The sequence below is a fragment of the Sylvia atricapilla genome, chromosome 3 (assembly GCF_009819655.1).
Source record: "Sylvia atricapilla isolate bSylAtr1 chromosome 3, bSylAtr1.pri, whole genome shotgun sequence".
NCBI classification, from domain to species: Eukaryota; Metazoa; Chordata; class Aves; order Passeriformes; family Sylviidae; genus Sylvia; species Sylvia atricapilla.
In genome coordinates, this window is record NC_089142.1 from 21,750,792 (window position 1) to 21,774,021 (window position 23,230).

General features: G+C 33.7%; 1 protein-coding gene across 1 annotated transcript in view; it reads right to left on the reverse strand.

The window, feature by feature from the left end:
* Window positions 1-23,230, reverse strand: part of LOC136358335 (CUB and sushi domain-containing protein 1-like) — a 225,113-nt gene that overhangs the window by 34,009 nt on the left and 167,874 nt on the right. Inside the window, exons 4-6 of the mRNA XM_066314262.1 lie at window positions 11,303-11,390; window positions 5,037-5,161; window positions 1,062-1,183 (exon numbers count right to left, since the gene is read on the reverse strand). Coding sequence (XP_066170359.1) covers window positions 1,062-1,183; window positions 5,037-5,161; window positions 11,303-11,390 — 335 coding nt within the window. The remainder of the gene's footprint in view (window positions 1-1,061; window positions 1,184-5,036; window positions 5,162-11,302; window positions 11,391-23,230) is intronic.

A 23,230-nucleotide genomic window follows, 5' to 3' on the forward strand; every position in this document is an offset into this window, starting at 1 on the left:
TATAACAGTTCTAAATAAAATATAAACATTTTTTTTTTCTGTTCAGGAAGAAGAACCACTACAGTAAAATGTTTTTCAATGTAATTTTTGTATTTTTGCCTCATTTTCCTGCATACATTTTTACTGAGCCACACTGAATCCTCTCTAAGGGTAAAAAAAAAAAAAAAAAAAAAAAAAAAAAAAAGTGAACTTAATTTCACAAAGCAACAGTATTTAAATCTCAAAAATATGCTATGAAAACATGCAGCAAATTTATCTTTTCTGCATCTAAACACTTTTATTTATTTATGGTAAGATAAACATTTTTTCCTCAACTACTTTAAAGAAGTCAAGAATACAGTCTTCCAAAAAGTTGCACAGGAAATATATATATTGTAATTATGAAAATATATATAGACTGTACATTTCCTGACATAATGTAATTAATTTATTCAGCATTTCATTACACAGAAGTACATATAAGTCTTTACCTTTTTTTTTTTTTCCCCCTATGGGTAGGGGGTCTCCTTCCTTTACTGATTTTGCAGAAAAACAGTAAAAATACTCTGTTATGACCACTATCTTATGCTTAATTAGATGCCTAATTCATAGTTATGTATTAAAAATCATTACTGGAAAAGAAAGAATTGAAAAGAAATTATGTAGGTAACAAAACAACTAACAATAGTTGTCAAAATATTTACATGCAATGTCCTTGTGTTTATGCCAAGAAATCTTATGTTGAGATTCAACAGTGATTAAGTATCAAGACACAACCTGAAAAATTTACTATTAACTCATTTAGCAATGTGGAATTTTGATTATTATTTTCTTTATTTCATTAAAAATGTATTTAAAACTTGAAAATTTTATTATGACCTATTACTCTGAGTGGACATTTTCATATACGCTATTTTTTTCCCTCTACTGTACAGCGTGTTTTCGTAACAACTCTACTTTGTTCTTTTTTCCGTTTAAATGAACATACAAACTTGCATGTGTCTGTGCATTTGTGAAAATATATGAGATATTTTTAAAACAAATTCAAAATCCTACCATTTCACTTAAGAGAAAAAGCATACCTTTTCAGGATCAGTTGTTGTAATCACCCACACGCAGTGTGCATTGTCTTCATATTGAACTGGATAATTTGGTGATGTGATAATGCCACTCGGTCCACGTAAATTAGAACCACATGTTCTAGCTAAAATGATAACCAACAAATCGGATTACTTTAGACTGGGTGTTCTATTTAAAATTAATATTATCAAATTGCCACAGCATTAGCAACAACTTGCCATGAAAGTATTACTATGCTGCTATATTCTATAACAATCTGACCTTAAAGATATTTCACCCAGAAAAAAAAATCATGAAAATTTACCTACAGAGGAAGAAATGAACATTTTTCAATCAATCAGCATAACATTTACAACACTTTATTCTTACTTTATGTCAATTAAATTATCAAAATTATCATATCAATATTCTGTTTGAAGAGATTTACTCTTTGCAAGTGGATAGAAGGAGCCTTCTACCCATGAATGTAAGAAGGGCCAGTATGTGTTCTCCTTCATGATTTCCCCTTGACTTGGAGAAAGAAACACATGTATCACAGTATTTATGTAACTGCATGTCCTTAACCTAAACGTGACTTTCTGTGGTGTCTTAGCTCTTTACACATAAGGAAATAAAATTAGAAAGAAAAAGACATAAAATAGTTCTCGGCAGTATGCAGTCAGACTTTGGTAAAGCAGATTCAGCTGTGAAACCATCATAATCTCTCTGCCACATTCAGCAATTCCAGATAGTCAGCATCTTGAAAATATTTTACTTAATATATTCCAAAGAGCATTAATGATAGATTTTGCAAGAAAATACAAATTTCTCAAAACATTTCAGCACCTGGAAGTATTTTAAAAATATTTAGACATATAATTTCCAGTGACATAATTATAGATCTCAGAATATTTCAAATTGTTATTGTCATGTTTGTGGTACTATACAACTATATATTCCACTACCTTCTGATGTAATGTAATCCCTTTCAGTTCAGGCAAGAGGAATGACTAGATTCTTTGAAAACTTGGTCATCCTTTTTCTGAATATTAGAATAAAACACCAACATATTTCTAGTACTTTAAAAAATTTAATCTTTCTCTGTGGCTGCCTTCATTCTAAAGGATAAAATATGAGCATTTCTTTACTTCATGAACTGCTGGGAGGAAGCCTGATCTTCTCCATGAATAGAAGTGTAACTGGTACAAATAGGAAAAAGGTACTAGATGGAAATAATTATCACGTTTTCTATCCCTCCATCACAGCACTTGGTCCTTTGCTGAGATGTTAGAGACTAGACTTTGAGAACTCATTATATTTCTATCACAAGATTGATCAACTAGGACTCCATTTTCAATGAAAATGTGTATGTATGCAGGCAGATTGGAACAAGATAATCTTTAAATTCCATTCCAACCCTAATCATTCTGATTCCATGTTTATTACAAAAACTGTCTTAATAGCCACCCACCAATTTAAGTTTCAGACACATCACATGGAAATCTTATGTTACAATCCCAGTAGAAGTCTAAAAAAAACCCCTCATCTATATAGGAATTCTATGGAAGCATAATTTAACAATTATTAAAAAGGTGTCTGTACTTAACATGGAAAAAAAAAGTCATAGAATCACTTAAGTTAGAAAAGAGGTCTAGGTTTACTAAGTGTAAAGCTTAACTTACCACTGTCCAGTCAATCACTAAAACATGTGCCTAAGTGTCACAAAAAACTAATCACGTTTAAGTATACCACACTATGCTGCCTACTAACAATAGAGAAAGATTGGCATGTTTCTACTGTATTAAGCAATCTATATTCTATATTAACTGAGGAAATAGTAAGGACAAATTAATGGGATCTGAAATACAGGACATTTTCTTTCTAGTAACTTGAAGAAATGCCATGCCTGCAGAACCACAGCTGGCACTCAATCTGTTACTTTATTTTAAATTCCTCCTGCCTAAGGTCTGCTGCAGCAGAAACTAATCCAGAGGTACAACTTTGTAGCAATAAAAAAATCCAGAGGGTCCCTGCTGTAGGTGTCCACAAAGATGAAGGGCTAAGAAGCATCTCCCTTGCAGAGAGATTTTTTTCAGTCAGGCTGTTACTCTTTTACCTTTCTCCTGTTCAGGATTCCAAGGTAAGGTTAATAAGCATGGGGAGGGGAAAGGAGTAAAGCCAAGCAAGAGGTGCAATAGAAGTTCAGCCCAGAGGTCTGTTTAGGAAATGGAGTTACTGCAGAAGATTGAATAAAAAGTGTTAAATAGCTTTGTATACTGCCTACAGAAGACAGGAATGGTTCGCTGTAAGGTTTTTGTGCGGCATTCAAGGAAACTGGGAGCATTTACATCAGCACCACGCAGTTTCCAAGGGCAGTTTCTGGGGCCTCCACTCCCTGGTGTCATGCTGGGGTGGGGCTGGAGTTGCACCACCACCATGAGCAGACCCCAGAGGTGCTGGGAACCCTGTGACCACAGCCACTGTGGTGCCCTTTCAAGTAATGTCATGATATTGCCAAGAGCAAGATGGTTCCTATGACTTTTCATCAGATACTTAAGTTTTGAGCTTAATGCAAATTAAGTAAATGCAAACATCAGCTTCTTCAGTAAGTCTTGTACTCTTAAGGTCATTAAACTCACAGTAGTCACATGCAGTTTATCAGCTTTTCCACTTTAAGTTGATGATAATTTAGAAAATGTGATGAACACTTCTTTGTACTGTTTATGTCATTATTTTTAATTATATGAGCACCATGAATACTGGCATCTTGGAGGTCAGTAAAGGAACTGGAAATAATACACACTGCATCTTTCACTCCTCACAATCCACAAACATTCACATCATAATACTGACCAAGAATTATATACCATTGAGAAGTGAAGCACACACGTGTTTATAACAGTTGAAAAAATCTAATCTCGCAGAAGGAGAAAAAACCTAAAATTACAAGAAAACTACAAAATGAAAACTTTCTAGAGAGTTATATGAGTTTTATATAAATGAGATTATGTTTTAGTTCATTCTTGGAAAAAAAAGAGTTTAAGTTCAGGTGTTACAAATCCTCCAGTGTTTCTTAAACCAATATCATTTGCTGCCATGGTAACTGTCATTTTGGCATAAGGTTTTTTTGTGTACAATAAGTATCACTTTGATCTACCTCAAAATGACAATAAAAGTAGCTCTAACAGTTTGTATGATTTCTTTTTTCTTTTCCACTTAATGGTGGTGGTTTGCCCTGTTTATCCTGGCTAGGTTGTCTGAATTCTAGGAGAGCATAAGGCAAACACATTTCATTGGCATGTTCAATCTAGATGTGCAACATGAAATGATTTTTCTACTGAGGTAAAAGTTCTGTACATAGAGATCCATTTTTTTTTTTCTATACAGCCCACTTCTGAGGTACTTTGGCAGCACTGATATATTTTTCTGTGTTTTTAATACAGACAGTATATTGCAATGGAAAAATATACAAAGTAACAAAAAGCCACTTCCTCTGTTCCTTCATAAAAGTGGGGCATGCTGGAAATTAAAGAGAAGCATCTAGATGTGAAAACATTTAGAAATGTTAGAAGACAAGGTTTTACATAAAGTTGAGCAAATTAGGTGAACACAAAGTAATTTAGTGAAAAATCAGGACTAGGTAAATATCTGGGACTGATAAAAACATAGTATGATTGTGAGAATCTCATATTTGGGAATTGATTTCGGAAAAATTAACATAAACCTAGCAAATTAGTTCTACTTAAGGAAATTTTGTCATGACAAAAGGAAGACTAAGTGAAATAAAAACTATTTAAAGGAAATTAGCTCCCTAAATTGATACTCTTTCTACACATTTGATTGCATGCTTTTAGCTCCACAAAAATCTTTGTCTATTTATAATCATATATACACATATACATGAGATATAATTTCCTGTTTTAGTTTGTTGAGTTTTGAGTTTCATTGTAGCAGAAAGTACAAATTACCCTTCCAAAATTCCAAAGAATAGCAGTTACCTCTGCAAATTGGCCTGTGGTCACTCCAGGCAGCCAGTGTTTCTGTCACTCTCTGACAAGTGATGCTCTTAGAACCTTGCAGCACATAATTGTCTTCACAGGAAAACTGTACGCTTGCACCCACCCTAGGGAGAAAAAGGGGAGAGAGGAAGGAATTAAATATATTTTAATATCAACATCCTTAAACAAATGTAAATGTTGCCAAGTGACAATATTTCAAGATCCAAACAAACAAATTAAAGTGCAAAACTCTAATCTATCAATCAATATTTTATTCATAAAACTTACACTCTAGGAAAAAGGTCTATTATTCAGTCTGCCCACCTTTTAAGGAATACAAAACAATTGCGACACTAAGTTTCTCTTTCACAGTATGAGGTCAATGAATGTATGGATTTATTTTTTATCTAAGAAAATATATAAACACAATTTTTTCAGGCAACAGAATTTAATTAATAATTTCAACATTGCTATATTCACTCCAACGAGAGTATAAGGAATTAGATATGGAAGTCTGTCAACACATACAACCAGGAAATATTAATTTCAATCAATGGAAATAATTCATTAAATATTCCTGACCTTGTTGAAATTTCCTCTTAAACATTACATTAAATGAATTTTTTTTTATTGAAGTTTGACTGCTGCACTTGTAACAGTGAAATGTTTCCCTTTGGAATTATTTATGCTATCCAATTTTTATGAAGATTTTCAAAAACTGTACACACTTATGGTCAATATCACACAGACTTTTCTTAAACATTATTTACATTTCTGGCTCCACTTATTATTCGTGACATTCTTCCATCCCCATAATAATTAACTGGTTCTGTTGTTTGCTTTCCTTCACTTTTAAATATGTATTTGATAGTCCCATGTTATGAACTAAGTGAACTCAATAAAGCAGATTTCTCGAGTTTAGTCTCTGTAAGTTTTCCAGTTCTAAACACCAGGGGATTGCCATATGGTGGTCAGTAGGCTTAGTGCTTAAAATTGTGCTGTGAAGAACTGCATAAAATGCCATTCAATATCACCCAGTTCATTCCCACTCTTCATGGACAAGTATTTGCTTTGTTTGTCAGAGAATTTTACAAACACTAATTACATTGTTTATTGATATATTGATGTGTTTCTATAGCTCTTTTCATTCTTTCAGGAAATTTTAATAAGACTTTTTTTGTTGTTGTTAATTTTAGAATTTGAGTATGATGCTTCAAATCTAAAAAAGCTTTAGAAGCTGCTTTTCCTATCACTTTTTTCTTGATCTGTTAAATAAGAAAACTCAGAAAGGCAGGGAAAATATTGGCCTTTTTCTTCCAGAATTAATGCAAAATGCAAAAAGTTCTTGAAGAATAATGAAAATTTCTAAAATTATGGTCATAATCTTAAAAATATTCTTAAAACCCTCAGAAAAAGAGAGCAAGCATTTTTCTAAATAAAAAACTCAAATTAATAAAAAATAGTTAATTTTATTGGTAAAGAAAATATTACTCAATAATCTGACAATTTAATGCCATAAACACATATTTTTAATGGCATTTTCTCCTATTTTCTAGAATTAGGATATATGGGGGTTTTTTATAAGGAAACAAGAAAAAACTCAAGCACTTACCTACCAACGATAAACACAAAATGAGAACTAAAGTATTTAAAAATCATATTGGATAAAGACCATCCCACAAGTGTAATGTTAAGTGAAGCAACATGAAGACCAACTTTGCCCTTAAGTTTGCCTCTATCAAGGCATGTAGGGAGAATTACAGAACCGTGTACACACAGGAACATAGAGTGAAATTAAAGGTATAATTATTTGATGTTCAGAACAGCAATTTATAATGTATAATACCTGAATATTCCCCCCAGAAAGAAAGAACAGAGGTGGTGGGAAATGAACAGGAGAAATAAAAATATTTTTATGCCTAATGAAGTAAGTTAAGGATTTCATGTTTAGATTGGGTGTTGATCATTGTAGAAATATTTTTAAAGTCTTTATTGATGTATTCATAAAATTTTACACAGTAATTTAAGCTCTATACTTACGATTATTCAATTTGTTATAATATAATTCTATAAAGTATGTATTTCAGGGTTTTGGTTGTTGGGGTTTTTTTATTATTTCAGCATTTTGTGGTTTGTTTTTTTGTTGTTGTTTTGTTTGTTTGTTTGTTTTTGTTTGTTTTTTTCTTTCCTTTTTTTTTTTTTTTCTTTTTTTTTTTTTTCTTTTTTTTCTTTTTTTTCCTCCTAAAGTTCTGGAAATAACTTGAATCTAATCATCTCAGGACAATTAATGTAAACTTCATATGTTTTTTACCGTGAATATAATGTTTGAAATGTCTGAACACAAACTAAGGGATAGAAAATACATATTCTGACAACAATATAATAAAAAGAAAGACAAAACAGAGCAAAAAATGTCACATTAGAGAACAAGGTAAAGATATAAAGTACTCCAAAGCTCCTTATGGATCTAAATAAGCATCTAATGAGAGGGGAGGTATCAGGATAACAGTCTGCAACAAAACTATTCACACATCCTAATTGCTGAGTCTCTCCATTGATTAAGCATGACAGTTTCCCATTTAAAAACAAGACATCCTTTTGAATATGTATTATAGCTTGTTTAATATGTGATTTCAAAGAAAATTACTGTTTCATTTACTATCCACTAGTTAACCATGAATATTTTTAATTGGTTTGGTTTGAGGGAGGGGTGGACATTGTGATTTTTGGGGGGGATTTTTTGTGTTTTTTGTTTTTTGGGGGGTCTTTTGGTTTTTTTGATTTTTTTGTTTGCTTGTTTGTATGTGGAGTTTTTTTGTTTGTTTGAGTTTTTTACATCTCTACCTCCATAGTCACTGAACAAATCTGTGAGCACTGGAAGTCTGGTGTTTTGCTTTGTTACTTCTCTCTGTAAACTTAAAACATGGGGCAGAAATGTGTTTCCTCACTTTCCTTTTTCAATTTTAAATTTGATCTCCATCAAAACATAATTTGTGGGTTTATAAATAAGGCCAGAATTTGACTTGAAAAAGCCATTTTTAAAAAAGGAAATACTAACATTAAAAAGTTCATTTGATTTTCAAAATCTGTTTTGGAAATTTTGAAACCATTTGTTTTACAAATGTTGGTGAAATTGTGGAAAATGGTTGCATTATCATATTATCACACATACCATACAGTATTTAAGCAGAGCTGAAACAGTGTAATTTAGATCCATTTCAGATTTCATTTAAACAATCTACTGGTTTGCAATCTTACATAAATATAAAATGTGATATTGACCTCACAATTGCATTGATTATGTTCTCATTACACTAGCCAAGTCTGATTGCCATTTCTTCCCCAAAATTAATCCAAATATCCATTGGGTTGTTTTAAAATCACTGAAAATCATTTCCCTACTTCCTGAAATGAACACAGTTGAAGTGTGGCAGGAGGACAGAATGAAAAGGTTAAGATTTCAATACCTTTTTGTTTGCTTTATGATATTAGAATGAATGCCATTATTATGCTGAAAATGATGAAACCCTTTTCAAAGAACTTGTCATCACTGAATCAGTTGGGTCTCAAGCTGTCTTGAAAATAAACCCTCTGCCTTTCCATCAATCTCACTTAAACAAGTCTTTCAGTAGACTGGAAAAGATTTTGAATAATGTGCATTTTCACATGTTTTAGTTCAGATTAATATTCATAGTTGTCATTCTCCTGACAAGAACAATAGCTCCTTCTGGTGTTTATACTTGCCTCTTAGAAAAGAAAAGAAAAACATTGCCTTTCTTTACTCTCCAGAGTACTTTTATTGCATTGGAGAAATGCAAGCTGCAGCAAATATTATTTTCCCTTCTATGGAAGAGCCTGATTTGTCATTTCAGAGAAACAAAACCCAAATTTCAGCCAAATTCTCTATTTGAATGTCCATCTAGATTTAAACAGTTAACTTTAAGATAGATATGTTTCAAATAGATACTAACAAACTTTAAAGTACATGAAAAACGGTTGCTGTTGCATAATGAGTTTTCAGACAATAAGTAATGTTTAGGTGGAAAAAAAACTGTTACCATATCTCTCAAATAATATTCAGAACGGGAGGCCCAAAACATGTACACAATTAATGTGATCAAAGTATACAACATGTTTTTTTTTCTTATGTTATACGATGTTGCTTGTTTAACACCTTATGCATTCATTTGTCCCCTTGAACAGTAAGATACACTTGAAGAAATGAAAATATTATAAGAGGCTGGATGGGCTGAAGGAGGAAGGGAAATAGCCTTACTCTGTCAGTTTAGTAGCATGAGCACTGCTCATAAGTAAGCTCCAGGCATAAGGTACCTTTAACCCACATTAATTCCTAAGAGACTCTGTTCAAAACATAGTTATCAGTGGTTTGCAAGGTTCTTTGACATTAAATTCCCTTGGATATCTTAAAATGTACTTTTAGCTTTAAGGTTATTTTGGGTTTTCCCTCTTGGTATTTTTACACATTGCTGGGAAATTTGTTGTTGAGCTCTTCCATGTTTGGGTTCACAAGGTTTGGGATCTTGGAACCTGCTTCACAAAAATTATTTTAGTTCTCTTTCAGTTTACAGACTACCTCCTAGAGGTGAAAAGAAGTAATTTTCTTTCTTACCCTCTGAGGTTATCAGTGCTATTAGACCTGCTGGTGTTTCTTAACAGTTGTTCATATGCCACTTATTTGGACCACAACTGTGTGAGAGCCTGTTTGGCCAACAGTGTATCATCAACACATAAAAGCTGGCATTTATAGATGCACAGAATAAATTAGATTGGAAGAGAATATAATCTAGTCCATCTGAAGCAAGCCCAGTTGGGAGAGCTTGGAGACCCTCTTGGGAGAGTTCTGAATACCTCCCTGAATGAAGATTCTACAAATTCTCTCACTCACTTCAATGTTTTACTGTCCTCATGGTAAAAACATGATTTTATTTTTTTTTTAATACTGAATCTAGTCGTAATTTACCATGTGCCACCTTATTTCCATTGCCTCTCCTCCTGTTACTTTTAACTCTTTCCAGAGATGTTTTTCTCTCTTCACAGATAACAAAGTGATCCTAGACACTGCCTCTCTTTCAACTAAGTATTTTATTTGGAGGAATTCAGAAGTGGCATGTTGGCTATAATTCATGGCTTTATGAGGAGAGACTGAAGCAGAGGATGGATACTGAGGCATGCCTGCACAAGCAGGAAAGTAAAATACTCTCCAAAATAACAGTGAGAGTATAAAGATATTCCTTGGATGAATACACAGGCACTTTAATACCTCTTGAGAAAGAGTGGTATTTTAGCATCCCATTTTTACTTAGTCTTCTACTGCCTGATGCTTCCCTCTGCAATAAATCAAGCACTAATAACAACCTAAACAGAAATTACATTTCTTTTTATAAAATAGCATTCTTTTGGACAGCAAATATATACTATATTTTTGTATCATACAATTTCATTATCAGTAGATGTGCTTGACAAGTTGAATCAGAACATGTAGAAGTGGACATAAGCAAATATCTAGAAAACTTGAATCTCTAGCCTATTAATTTAAATATTTGTTCCTTCATTATTTTTGAAAACACACTGAAATGCCACTAATGAAACCATGACTTTGCATAAAAAAGGAATTTTTTGATGTTAGAGTTCTTTATGATTTCTCAAACTTCTTTGAGGATAAATAGAGGAAAAAACCACAAAAATTATGTCAGAGAAGAGAATGGAGAGTAAGTCAGAAAGAGAATAGATTTTTCAATTGTTTTTCCTGTCAGTTATGGCCCAGACTGGAAGATCCTTGATTCAGACCACAAATTGTATTAACTTGGTTTCTAGAGTTGTAGAGAATTTTGCACAATTCCTTCTAATTCCTATGAATTGTTCCTGTCTCTTAGGTATGAGAGTTAATTCTCTGCTAAGCAATTTATAAATACCTGCATGAGCTGGAGGCTCTCATCTCTTTCCTTTGACCCTTTTCTCTGCTACACCTTCAGATCTCTGCCCAACAGAACCAACCACATCTATGCCTTCAACATTACTGCAGCCACCATTTAATCTGACTGCTACCAACACCCTGACCACCAAGGCATCAGGTTTTATCCTGACTCTGTCAGTTTAAGTCAGTGGTTTTTGCCTTTATTTTAATTTTCCTATTAAACTGTAGTTCTGACTTTTATTTGTTTGCTTTCAAACAAGTACGCAAGCTGTGTATAAGTGTTACAGGAAATACCGTCCTCTTGATCATGTAGAAAACTAAATATGCCTACCTGAAGTCAGAGCCTACCCTTTTCCCATTTTCAGGAGTTCCAGGATCAGGACATGTATCAGATGCAATTGCATCCCCACCTTGGGTCACTGCAAAGTAAAGGAAAAAATGTGTCAGACATGAAGGTCTAAAGATGACTCTTTACATTTCCTGTACATAAACTTCCATTGCCTGAATACAGCCATATTTTATATTTTTTTCTTGAAATAGTTGAAATTCTTACCAAAAATTATAATCATATAATTGATTTAGAGGTATAATTCATTTTCATGTGTTATGGTAAAAAAAGCTTCTCTTCTGTGAGAAATGATTGATTTCCCAGTCAGTCATCCTTTTTATGGATATACCAGGATCCAAAATTTTCTTTAGAAAGGGGAAAAAAAACCAAACATACTTCATGAAGCCACCTTCTGAAATCTTCACAATACACCATTATAAGATCATGAAAGTATATGAGAAAATATTATCTCCATAATAAAATCTGTCTGTAAAAAGATTTAAAATAAACAAAAGGCAAGCAAAAACCCAACTGTGATACTGTATAATGTAGAGCAGAAATATCTTTATAAATCCCAGAATAATTTAGATTGGAAAAGACTTCTGGGATCATTGAGTCCAACTTTTGACCAATCACTACCTTGACTGAAGAGGAAGTTGATCTCAAAAATATATAAAATGCCCCACTGAACAATGCATTTGTAGTCATTTGAATATGTGCTCATGCAAATGAGGCTCAAATATCTTTTTTGATTGTTTGTTTTCAGCTAAGAATAGAAGACAAGGTGTCTTATACTGTTCCACTTTTATTGCCCTCCATTCTTTCTCTGTCTGGACTGTCAGATAATTAAATGATAGTATGTATATAAATATCCAAACTTTTGGTACTCCCAAAACTCAAAATAATTTGAGCATTGTCTCTCCCCTTTTTTCTTACTACATACCTAAAATGGTAATTAAGAAAAATGTGAAGTTAAAAGCTATTAATCATAAACAGAAGATATAAAGCAGAACACTGAATACACAAAAAACCTGAACATGTGTGCTTTTGTAGTGCACATATACTCATATGCTGCATCCAGCTGAAAAAAGGAAGAACTGGCATAAATACTGTGTTGGGTTTGAGTTGACAGATTTTGGTAGTGGGAGTGGGGGTTTGTGCTACAGGGGTGTCTTCTGTGAGAAGCTGTTAGAAGATATTTCCATGTCCAGAAGAGTGAGTCCCTGTCAGCTCCAAAATGTACCTGCTGCTGGTCAAGGCTGCTGGTCAATTAGAAATGGTGATAACACTTATCGATAACAGATTTAAGAACAAAAAAAAAAGTTATTGTGCAGTTGTAATTGCAGCCAGAGAAAACCAGGGTTAGAAGGTGTGAAAGGAACAGCTCTGCAGACAATAAGGTCAGTGCAGAAAGAGGGGGAGGAGGTGCTCCAGACACTAGAGCTGGGTTTCCCCTGCAGCCTGTAGTGAGGACCATGGTGAGGCAGCTGTGCCCCTGCAGCCCATGGAGAACCACAGGAATGCAAATGCAGGGTCCTGCAGACCCATGGACAGAGGAGCCCACACTGGAGCAAGTTTGCTGGTAGGACTTGTGACCTTGTAAAGAACTCAGGCTAGAGCAGATTTCCCTTCAGGACTGCATCCCATGGAGGAGTGACCTACCCTACAGCACTTTGGGGAGGACTGCTGCCCATGCAGTGGATTCACATTAGAGAAGTTCATGAAGAATTATCTCCCATGGGAAGGACAACATGCTGGAAAAGAGAAAGACTCCTCTCCCTGAGCAACAGCAGAAACAACCTGTGATGAACTGACCATAACCCCTTTCCCATCTCCATGTGCAGCTGTGGGAGGAGGTAGACCTGGGAAGGATGGAAGGGTGGGAGAAGGACTTTATAAAGTCTTACTTTACTTCACATTACTGCGCTCTGATTTTCTTTTTTTTAGTAATAAATGCAGTATCTCTAATTCCAGTATGGTTTGCCTGTGATAGTATTTGGTGAGTGATCTTTCCCAGTTCTTATCTCAGCTCATGAACTCTTGGTTGTATTTTATCTCCCCTCTCCAGTTGTGGAGGGGGTGATGGAGAAGTTTTGGTGGGTGCCTGGCATCCAGCTGTGGCCAACCCACTACAGTTATATGCCTCCAGTCTTTCTGTTTCCTCCACAAAATGCAGAAGAAATTTGTGGATCATATTTTCCATCTTAAAGGAGTTTTGGGAAATCTTCAAGAAAAGGACAGAGAATTCTTCCTGAATTTAAAACAACAACAACAAAAAATTAATTGAATACTTTAGCTGCACAAAATAAGTTACACAAGTCTGAGTGGATTACAGATGACAGCACTACAGCTGAAAGGTGATGAGATATTAGATGTAAAAAGCAGCTGGTTTTCCCACACTGTGATATGCTTTCAAATTTAATACAGCACCAAAAGGAGTGATGACAAATAGGATACATGCAATCTGATTTTAAGAGCTATAAATCTTCATGTCTGTTTCGGCAGCTTCATTTATATAGAAATCCAAAGATTTACAAGAGAAGATTTAAAGAACTAAAAAACTGTATTACAGCACTAAAAAATACAGCTGAGACAATGCACTATTATGGACCAAAGTTCTTGACCCAAGCACAAGTTCTTCTGTAGAGAAGCACTGAAGCTGCAATGATCACAGTATATTTCAACATTTGCCTTTTTTTTTTTTTTTTTTTTTTTTTTTAATGTAGAATGTTTTAAGAATGCAGGAATCATTTCTTCATCCACATATTTTTTTAACACTACTTATTGTCTGGCATACTTTTTCTTTAAACTATATCAAGAAAGATTATGATAATATCAAAAATTTCTAAAGACACAACTGAAAATATGAGGTCTTACTTAAAAAATATTTCCTTCTAAATAAAAAAAACCAGACATGAGTAAAGTTTCAGTTAATGGACTTTTGTCAATGTATAACACCTGGAATTCACCATCTTAAGAACTCTCTACACCAGAGCTCAATCCTGATAATTTCACTAATATTACTTAGATTGATAAAGTAGTTTTGTGTGTGAAAAAAGGCTTTCAGAAAAAGCATATGCTAGCTAGTATTCATTTATTTTATTCTGAAAGATTAATCTTGTAGTTTCTTGAAAAGTGTCAGCATTGAAATGCAATTATAGTGAAAAACCTGGTCTTGATACAAAAACATCCTGGTTCCACACTGATGTTTTTCAAAATAAATTCTCTCCGTAATATTTCTTCCATTTTTTCAGGGAAATACTACTTTTAGCAGAGAACTGTAGCTCTGTTAGTGGATATGGGATTCAGTTTGGACTACTGAATCACCAAAACACAAACATAAGCAAAATGACTGATATGGTTATTCGACTTAATAAGTTTACTAAACATGAATTTTGTGGTAACAGCTGTTATATAAGATGGAGAATGCTACCTTTGCTACTGTCTTTTAAGGATGTCACACATCACATTGGAACGAAGCCATCTCTTTTTTACAGATATACATACATACAAAATGGCTAAGCACATCAGTAAATGCTGAATGAAACCTTAGTCATTGCACAGAATGAAGTAATCTGCCTGAAAAGATGACAACCTTTGCAAAATTTTCTTCTCAGCCACAACATTACTCAGTTATCTCACTTTCACACCAATATCAAGGCAGGGTGGTTCAGCCTCTTGTTTATCCAAAGAAAAACTATCTCTTTAAATAGGACAGTTATCCTATGTTTTGAACTCAACACATCTTCCTGGATGTCTACAGGCCTTGTTAAACACAGCCCAGGTTTTAGCTTCCATTTTCCCCAGTGAACTGTCAAGTGTACTTTTAACAGACAGTGTTTGCGTGACATGCTGTCATGACAAAATACATTCAATTCCCTGTAAAACAAACCTGCCTAATTTTTTTTTTCCAGATGGAAAAAAGAAAAAGTCTTTAAAATTTGTATAACAATCTATTGCCTCTACTAGTTCAGATACATCAGAGACTTCAGCTCACATATGTATATACTTTTACAAATTAGCATGATTAAAATCTTTACCTGCCAGTATTTTGGAATTTACCTAAAAATTAGGTATTAAGATTTATTTTAGCTCCAACATCTATCATTCAGACTGAAAATAGATTAAAATTCCTGTCAGAGACATTTATCTTCCTCTGCTACAATCCTGCCAGATTTCTGCTTTATCCACTGCTATGAAGCTTTATCCATTGCTACTGAGATCCATAACATGAGATGAGAAAGAATCATTGATTTGAGTATCTCACTTTCAAAATATATTTAAACCTTGGAGCCTCTACAAGCATTTCTAGGATACATCATTTCTGTTCACCCAGTCACATGTCCAATCTTCACTGGTTTAATTTTGAAGAAAAGGACTTTTGTATGCTCATGAAAGACCCATGTCTAGTTCGTACTCTTTCTGCACTATATAAAGTTTTGCTTACCTAGGGTGTTAAAAGGTGTTTCATGCTTTTTGTGCCTTTCTTCTGGTTTTCTCCATCTTTATCATATCAAACTTGAGCTGTTTCTCTCTACATTCAAAGCTAATTGACAGACTGAGTGTATTTTAACTACCATTTCAATTTTCATTTTAGAATTTAAAATTATGTCAATGAAAATGGAAAGTAATATTCCTATTCAAAGCTTGCAAAACTTATGAATAAATATCAACTTTGCAAAACCTTTGACAGGGCTATGCACTAATTATCAGGATTTATCTTAAAGCACTAACATTCCTCTGAAATGCAAATATAAACTAAACATCTATAAATGGCTATTTATGACAAATAAATTTAGGATCTGTCTAAATAACACCAGCTTCTCTCAATATGTTCTTAGTACGTTCCCAGTGTACCCTCTCTGTTTCAAAAAGGAGTTTAAGAGGATATAATTCTGGCTAACTTCAAAGTAAGACATTACTTTACATAGACAGTTCCTCACACTGCATCCCAGTTTTTCAAGGAACCATCAGCTAGAGCAAATGGTGAGTGTTCCATGAGACTAACATCAGAAAAAACATTTGAAGTTAGAGGGAAGGGAGAAAAGTGAGGAAATATTCTGGTCAGGTTTGGGGTTTTTACTTCTTTTTCTAACAGCAGGTTTGAGAACATCAAAGATGTTTCAACTCCAGACATATCTGTAGTACAGAGACAGAGCACTCTCAGTGGATACAACTTAACTCTGGAACTTCTCAACATGTCAGGCTATTCTACACTGCAAAACTTACACATTCTCAGGTCTTTCTGCAGAAATAATTAGAGACTAGCTGTGAGTTCATTAACATGATTGGCAGATTTACATTCTGCATACAACCTCTAGGGATAAGACTAGTGATTTAAATTTCTACTTGATAAAAATAAAATCCATTATTTCTTTATTGACTGAGAATGAATCAACAAGATTTCTTCTATTTTCTCAGTTGGGATCATAAAGAGTACAGTTTCCACAGCTTTGGAGGTAATTTTATTGTTTATACTTCATATATGATACAGTAAATTAAGAATTCCTTTAAGATGTTTCACGTTCTCTGGTTCTAACACAATAGTGAAGAAGAAAGACTGGCAGTAACTATAAACATAAATCAGATTTTAAATTATTGTAATAATAATAATAAACAATTACCAAATACATTAACATCCTAATTTAGCTCAGCAAATGGGATGTGTTCAATCAAGGAGCAGTATTAGGCAGGAGGAAGGGCTGGTGAAACAGCTGTTTCATGCAGCAATAAAAGCAACATGAAATCTTCCATGTTATAGCATTGATTCTACTCCAGACATGCTGACCTGCTTTAGATGCATCTGGATTCTGGAAATACATTAAATACTCAGGCTTATGTAAACTACATAGTGAAATACTTTGAAGGCCTTGACTTCAAAGCAAAGTATTATTATATATAGATGTGTTATACTGCATATCTTTCTTCAGTGGCCATTACATTATTAAAAAATATTAGGTGTTCATGCTTCAAGTTCCAACACCTACAATTTTAAATTTAACAAGTTATGGCAGTCTCTTTAGACATTTACCAATTCTCCTAGTGATAACATCAGCCTTAGAATAAAAATTCATAACTCAGGAGCCCTCATTCCTTCAATAATTTGTTCTGAATACTTTTTAAATGTAAGCAAAAATTGCAAAGATGACCTTCAAGAGGGCCTTAACAAATACTCCTGGAGGCTAGACAAAAGACCCTAAAATTCCCTTTGGAAACATATTGTCAAAAATAGCATCTTTTCTAGAGCTGAGCGACAAGCTGGGACATAAAAGAGGGTCCCAAAGATGGTCAGAGGATGACGATTTCTCCTACAAATCCTCCTATAGTGACAGTCTGAGAGAGCAAAGGTTGTTCAGCCTAGGGAAGGCAGGTTCCTTGGTGACCTCATGGCATTCCAGTACCTAAAGAAGGCTTATATAACAGAGGGAGAGCACCACTTTACCCAAGCAGATAGAGATAAGACAAGGGGAAAGAGTTTTATACTAAAACACAAGAGATTTTACATTAGATGCCAGGAAGAAAATCTACTTAGAGGGTGTTGAGGCACTGGAAAATGTTGCCCAGGGAAGCTATGGATGCCACATCCCTTGAAGTGTTCATGGCCAGGCTGGATGGCATACCCTGATCTTGTGGAAGGTATCCCTCCTCATAGTGGGGGGGTTGGAAATGGATGATCTTTAAAATCCCCTCCAAACCAAATCATTCTACGATTCTCTGAAGTTTGTAAACTGAATAAGATTGCAGTGAATGAGTTGCCTCTTTATTATGATGAAAATAAAAGCCTACATATGTAAATATTAACCTCTTTCCAGTCAAGAAGTCAAATAGAATGCAATAATACTGTTTCAATTAAACAAGGTATTAGATGCACTAATTAATGTAATAGAGTCAATTTGATTATTCATTAAGCTCCCTAGATTTATGTTTATTTACATTTTATTTTTTTGAAGATTTCCTATTGTAAAGTAACTAACAGCTCAAGATATCTAACATAAATATCTAACAAAAACTTGGTCTGTAATAATTATGGTTCAAAAATTAAGCCAGAATACTTAAATTATTCTTTATCAAGTGTACTAGAAATCATTTGTTTTATGTAGCACAGAATACTGTCATCACCAGAAAAGAAAAAATTATTGTATATATTTGATGTCTTGACAATATTTGGAGAAACAGTACATTTTATAATTGTATAAAAGAACTGAGTATACTGCAGTTGTTTTCAATTCATAAAGTTTGAAGTAATGGAAGAAAAAAAAATATTATAGAGCACAGCTCCAATCCACAAATATATTCACAGGCAGAATTAGTCAAACTAAATTTTCCACCCTAAGTTTCATTGCATTTTCTTTAAAATGTCAGTTACCCCCACACAGAGGATAATTTCAAGTTTTCGAAGATTTTGATTTAACCCAGACCAAAATAAAAGAATTAATTTGTGAATAATTTTAATAATCAGAATATAGATACATTGAAGATCTTTTTTGTCTTGGCAAAGACATTTATTAGGAGACTTCTTAAGTGCTTCGCTTAGCAGCACATAAGCTCTTCTCCATTTCCATATAGTGTCTTACAGCAAAGAACAGAAAGGTAGTGTCATGTTTAAAGTGTTTATAAACAGTGTCTTTGAATGCACCAAATCATCTGTAGGAGATTTTGTTTTCAAAACTATGACACAGACAGAAAAGGGCAAACCTGTTTGATTTGCATAAAAATACACATAAAGTCACATTTAGTTATTTTAATAATTTTGGTCTACATACACTAAAATATATATAATTCATTTATCAATTATAGGATGCAAAATGAATTTAATTCCTTTTTTTTCCCCTGATAGGTTTTTTGTAGAATGATGTAAATAAAAATTATTAAGTAGGAACCCAGTAATGAGATACAAGGGCATTGTTATATGGGTATACAAAAGTATAGATATTGCCTTATAAATAAATAAGATCACAGATGTGATAGAAAATACAGACTTGAATAGAAAATACAATTGAAATTAAAATACCAAGAAAAAAAAAGTATGTATTTCAATAGTACAAAGAGTACTATAGAATATTTTTCCACACAATTTCATCCTGGCTTTTAGAAGACTACAAAATTACTTTCAGTATAATGAGTCCATCATACTCTTTAAGCAACTCTTTCAGTAGAAATAGCAAAACACTGACATGTTACAAACAACAAAAATAAACCCACGACACTTGTAATGTAGAATTATAGATTACTGAAACCCAGAGAAATGGAAAAGAAAAAAAAAAAAAAAGACAAACAAGGACAGATAAGGAAAGTTTTGAAGTTCAACTTCTTGTAACTGCTTACAAGAAGCTCTTGTTCAAACTCTTTTTTTCCCTAATTTACCTATGAACTCACTAAAATATTGGAATAATGTTGAATAGGAAAATATGGTCTTGTTTACACCAGATGGCTTGGGCTCAAAAGGCCATTATGGCCAGTCACACAAGGAGAAGCCATTATACAAAACCTGCCTAGAGAACATTCTTACAGATGGCATTGTTTCTTCAAAATTATTAACAAATTTTACAAAGTATTGTCCTAATAGTTCAGAAAGCCATGGCCAGCTGCTAGGTTTCATTTAAAACTTAAATTCTCTAGTGCTTCTCACTAAAAGAGTATTTTAACCGTCCCCCTTGCTTCAAGCATTAGACTAAAAACTACTCATTTCTTCAATGGAAACAATTAAAAGCCTCTATAACTGTCACATACTAAAGTTAATTCTTTTAGGTTTTTTTGAATAAGCTCCAGCACCTTCGAACACTAGGAAATAAATCATCCTCCAATTGACTGCAGCTGTCACCTTGGTTGAAATACAGGTTCCCTGTAATTTACCAGTATATTTATATTTATGGCACTTATTTCTCCAGAAGATGAGGACAGAATTAATTTTTCTCAGTAACTATGAGGGGGCAGGGCCAGGAGCTGTGTGGGTCTGTTTAGGTTATTACTCTATAGCACTTCAGGTCACATCCAGGGGCATTCTCACTTCCCAGAAGAAAGTGGTCCTGGTTTATGTTTAGAAAGAAGAACAGTGTGGGTGCAGAGCATCTGTGTGCCCTTGTTCACCATCTCAGGATCTGTCAAGCTGATCAGTAAGTAATTTTTGTAATCACTCTCATTTCTGTACTTTCATTATTAGAATAATTGCTGTTAGTTTTCTTATCTAAATGCTGTTTCTAGTGGACTGCTTTTATTTCAACCTGTAATCTCCACCTTTTGTGTCTCTTGCTGAAGGAGGGGTGTGGAAGCTGCTTCTGGTTTGGAGCTTTGGTGGCAAGGGAAATCCCTAAATTAGGGAGCTAAATTAGGGAGTGCCATTTCTAAACCATGACACTTGGTGATCATAAGACCTGAAAATAAATTTTCCTTATAGAAATCCAGTAGTGGCTTTGTCCATTCTTAGTGAGTGAATCAGTAGTTAAAAAAAAAAAAAAAAAAAAAAAAAAAAAAAAAAAAAAAAAAAAAAAAAAAAAAAAAAAAAAAAAAAGTTTTTTCTCACTTTGTTTTGTTCTGATTTGGTGGGGTTTTTGTTTTTGTGAGGTTTTTTGCCAATTCCTTTACAACAGTTGAATTTAAATTTAATTCAAGATTAATGAACCAACTTAAGACTCAGAAGATGTACAGCTCTCAGTCAGTCTGGGTCTGGGAGCTTACTAGTTCACCTTTTTTTCACGTCTTGAGGAGTCTGCTCACTCATAATTTTTCATTTTACATTTACCCCTGTTGACCTCCATGGGCTGCTTCACCAGGGTCTTCACCGCAGGTTTTAGGGTAAGCTCAGCTCCAGTGTCTGGAGCATCTCCTCCCTCTTCTTAATTACTGACCTTGGTGTGTGAATCATTGTTCCTCTGACATGATCTCACTCCTCTGAGCACAGTATATCTACCCAATTACTTTCTTTTCTCCTTCTTAAATATTTTATCCCTGAAGAGTTATGACCATCTCTGACTGACCCTTCTTTAGAGGGCTGCTAGTCTGGCATTGGCTCTATCAGACATGGGAGAAGCTTTTCACAGAAGCCACACCTGTATATTTTCATATAGCTAAGAAACTACATGTTTAGGAATTGTGAAGAAAAATTGTCAAATATTTACCAAATAATTGCACCTTTTTAGTGAAATTATACATATAGATTTTAGCTTGATTAAAATACTACTTAAAAGTTTAAGGTGAAACAATCGACTTTAGTTTTAGCAGTAAGTTCTAATTTAAACAGATTTTCTACATGAAATAGGATATATTGGGAACTGAAATATATTCTATATCCTCCATTTCAGTCGTGAAATTCCTAAAAGTCACAAAAAAGCTTCTGTTCAGAGTCAAATGCATTCATCACACACAGTATGTGTTTATGTGTGTCTGTGCGCTAGTTGCACTCTCTCACAATGCACAAGCAATTATGCAAACCTCCTGATATACTGTTCAGCTCATTAAAGACAAAGCTACATCATGAAAAGTAGAGACTCTTTTGATAATTGCAAATGTCAAATTTTCACAGCTGTTGAATTAATCAGACTCCAGGAACAGAAACAGAACTTGCAAAGAACCGGGCTGACCAGGCTGAAAGCCTGGGTCTGATTTCCTCTAACTGGCTGGCCACTAATAACACTACTATTGCCATAAGTAGTGCAAGAAAACTCCTGATGGTTCTAGAAAGCTGAAATTTTCCAGCAAGCAAAATTAATTCACCAATGATTCAAATAGCTCCGCCAAATGAAATATATATTTGCATTTCATCCACTCTTAGTTAAGAAATTGTCACCATAGTAAGTATACCTTAGGACTACAAAATCACTCATTAATATTTGCCTTAGCTGCACTTATCCATTCCTGAAAATTTAAGAACCCATTTCTATACTTTCATTTTAACTTATGATTTCTTAAAGCCACCAATTTAAAAATATCATTCCTTCATCAGTCCTGAAACTTAAATAATGATCTACTTTTTATTGCTGAAGGTCATGAGGGGAAGACACAGAAGAAACTGTCCCACATCCATACATAACAACTGCATTGTACCGTCATTGTGGCCTATTTACAGTAAAATTGTTTAGTACTCATCAGACTTATTAAGTCTTCATAACAATAAAGACACAAATATAAGAGTATTATGAGCTCCGTAATAATTACTTTTTACACTCTACTTTGAACTCAGTGTCATTTCATGACTTGCTGCAGGTAATGATACTTTTGCAACAGTTGTAAAGACTAAATTTTGGTTGTAAAGTATTTCTGTGCAGTCATGAAAAATATTTTACTCCCTTTGTATTATATAATAATCAAACACAAAGAAAATGAAAACCATTGTGTCAGTGAAGTCAACAGAGAAAATTTCACTAATGATCAGGGGGGTAAGATTTTATCTGATAGGCAAATTATTTAAAAAGACTGTTTAAAAATAAATATATTATAGTTTATTTTTCATGCCACATGATAGGAAGTGAAAGCAAAACCTTGACACGAAAATAAAATTACAATTGTACATTTTTCCTTAGAAGATCACACAATAAACTATGTGTGAGGCTTAAATACACAGCTCAGCAGCCACCAAGAGTTGTTGGTTTTTGCAATATCACTTCATTCAGAATTGTAGGAAAGCCAGTAATTTACTTTGAAATGGCAGAGTTGATGAAGAGTCAGTAGTAAAGAGAAATTTTATGGGATATCCAGAAGCATTCTTTCCAAAAGAAATAAACCAAGCATGTTGTATTGTCTCAGTGGCTTATAAGTTCGGGAAATTCCATTTTTCACCAGAAACAGGTTATAAACTCACCCTACAATGTTACTTACTTGTAAATATACTACCACTTTATAACATATTTTATTGATTCACAAAGCTAGCTTTTTATTTTCCTTTTAAAAAAACAATCTAGTGTTTAACCAAGCATTTCCATTTCTTCAATAAAGCTG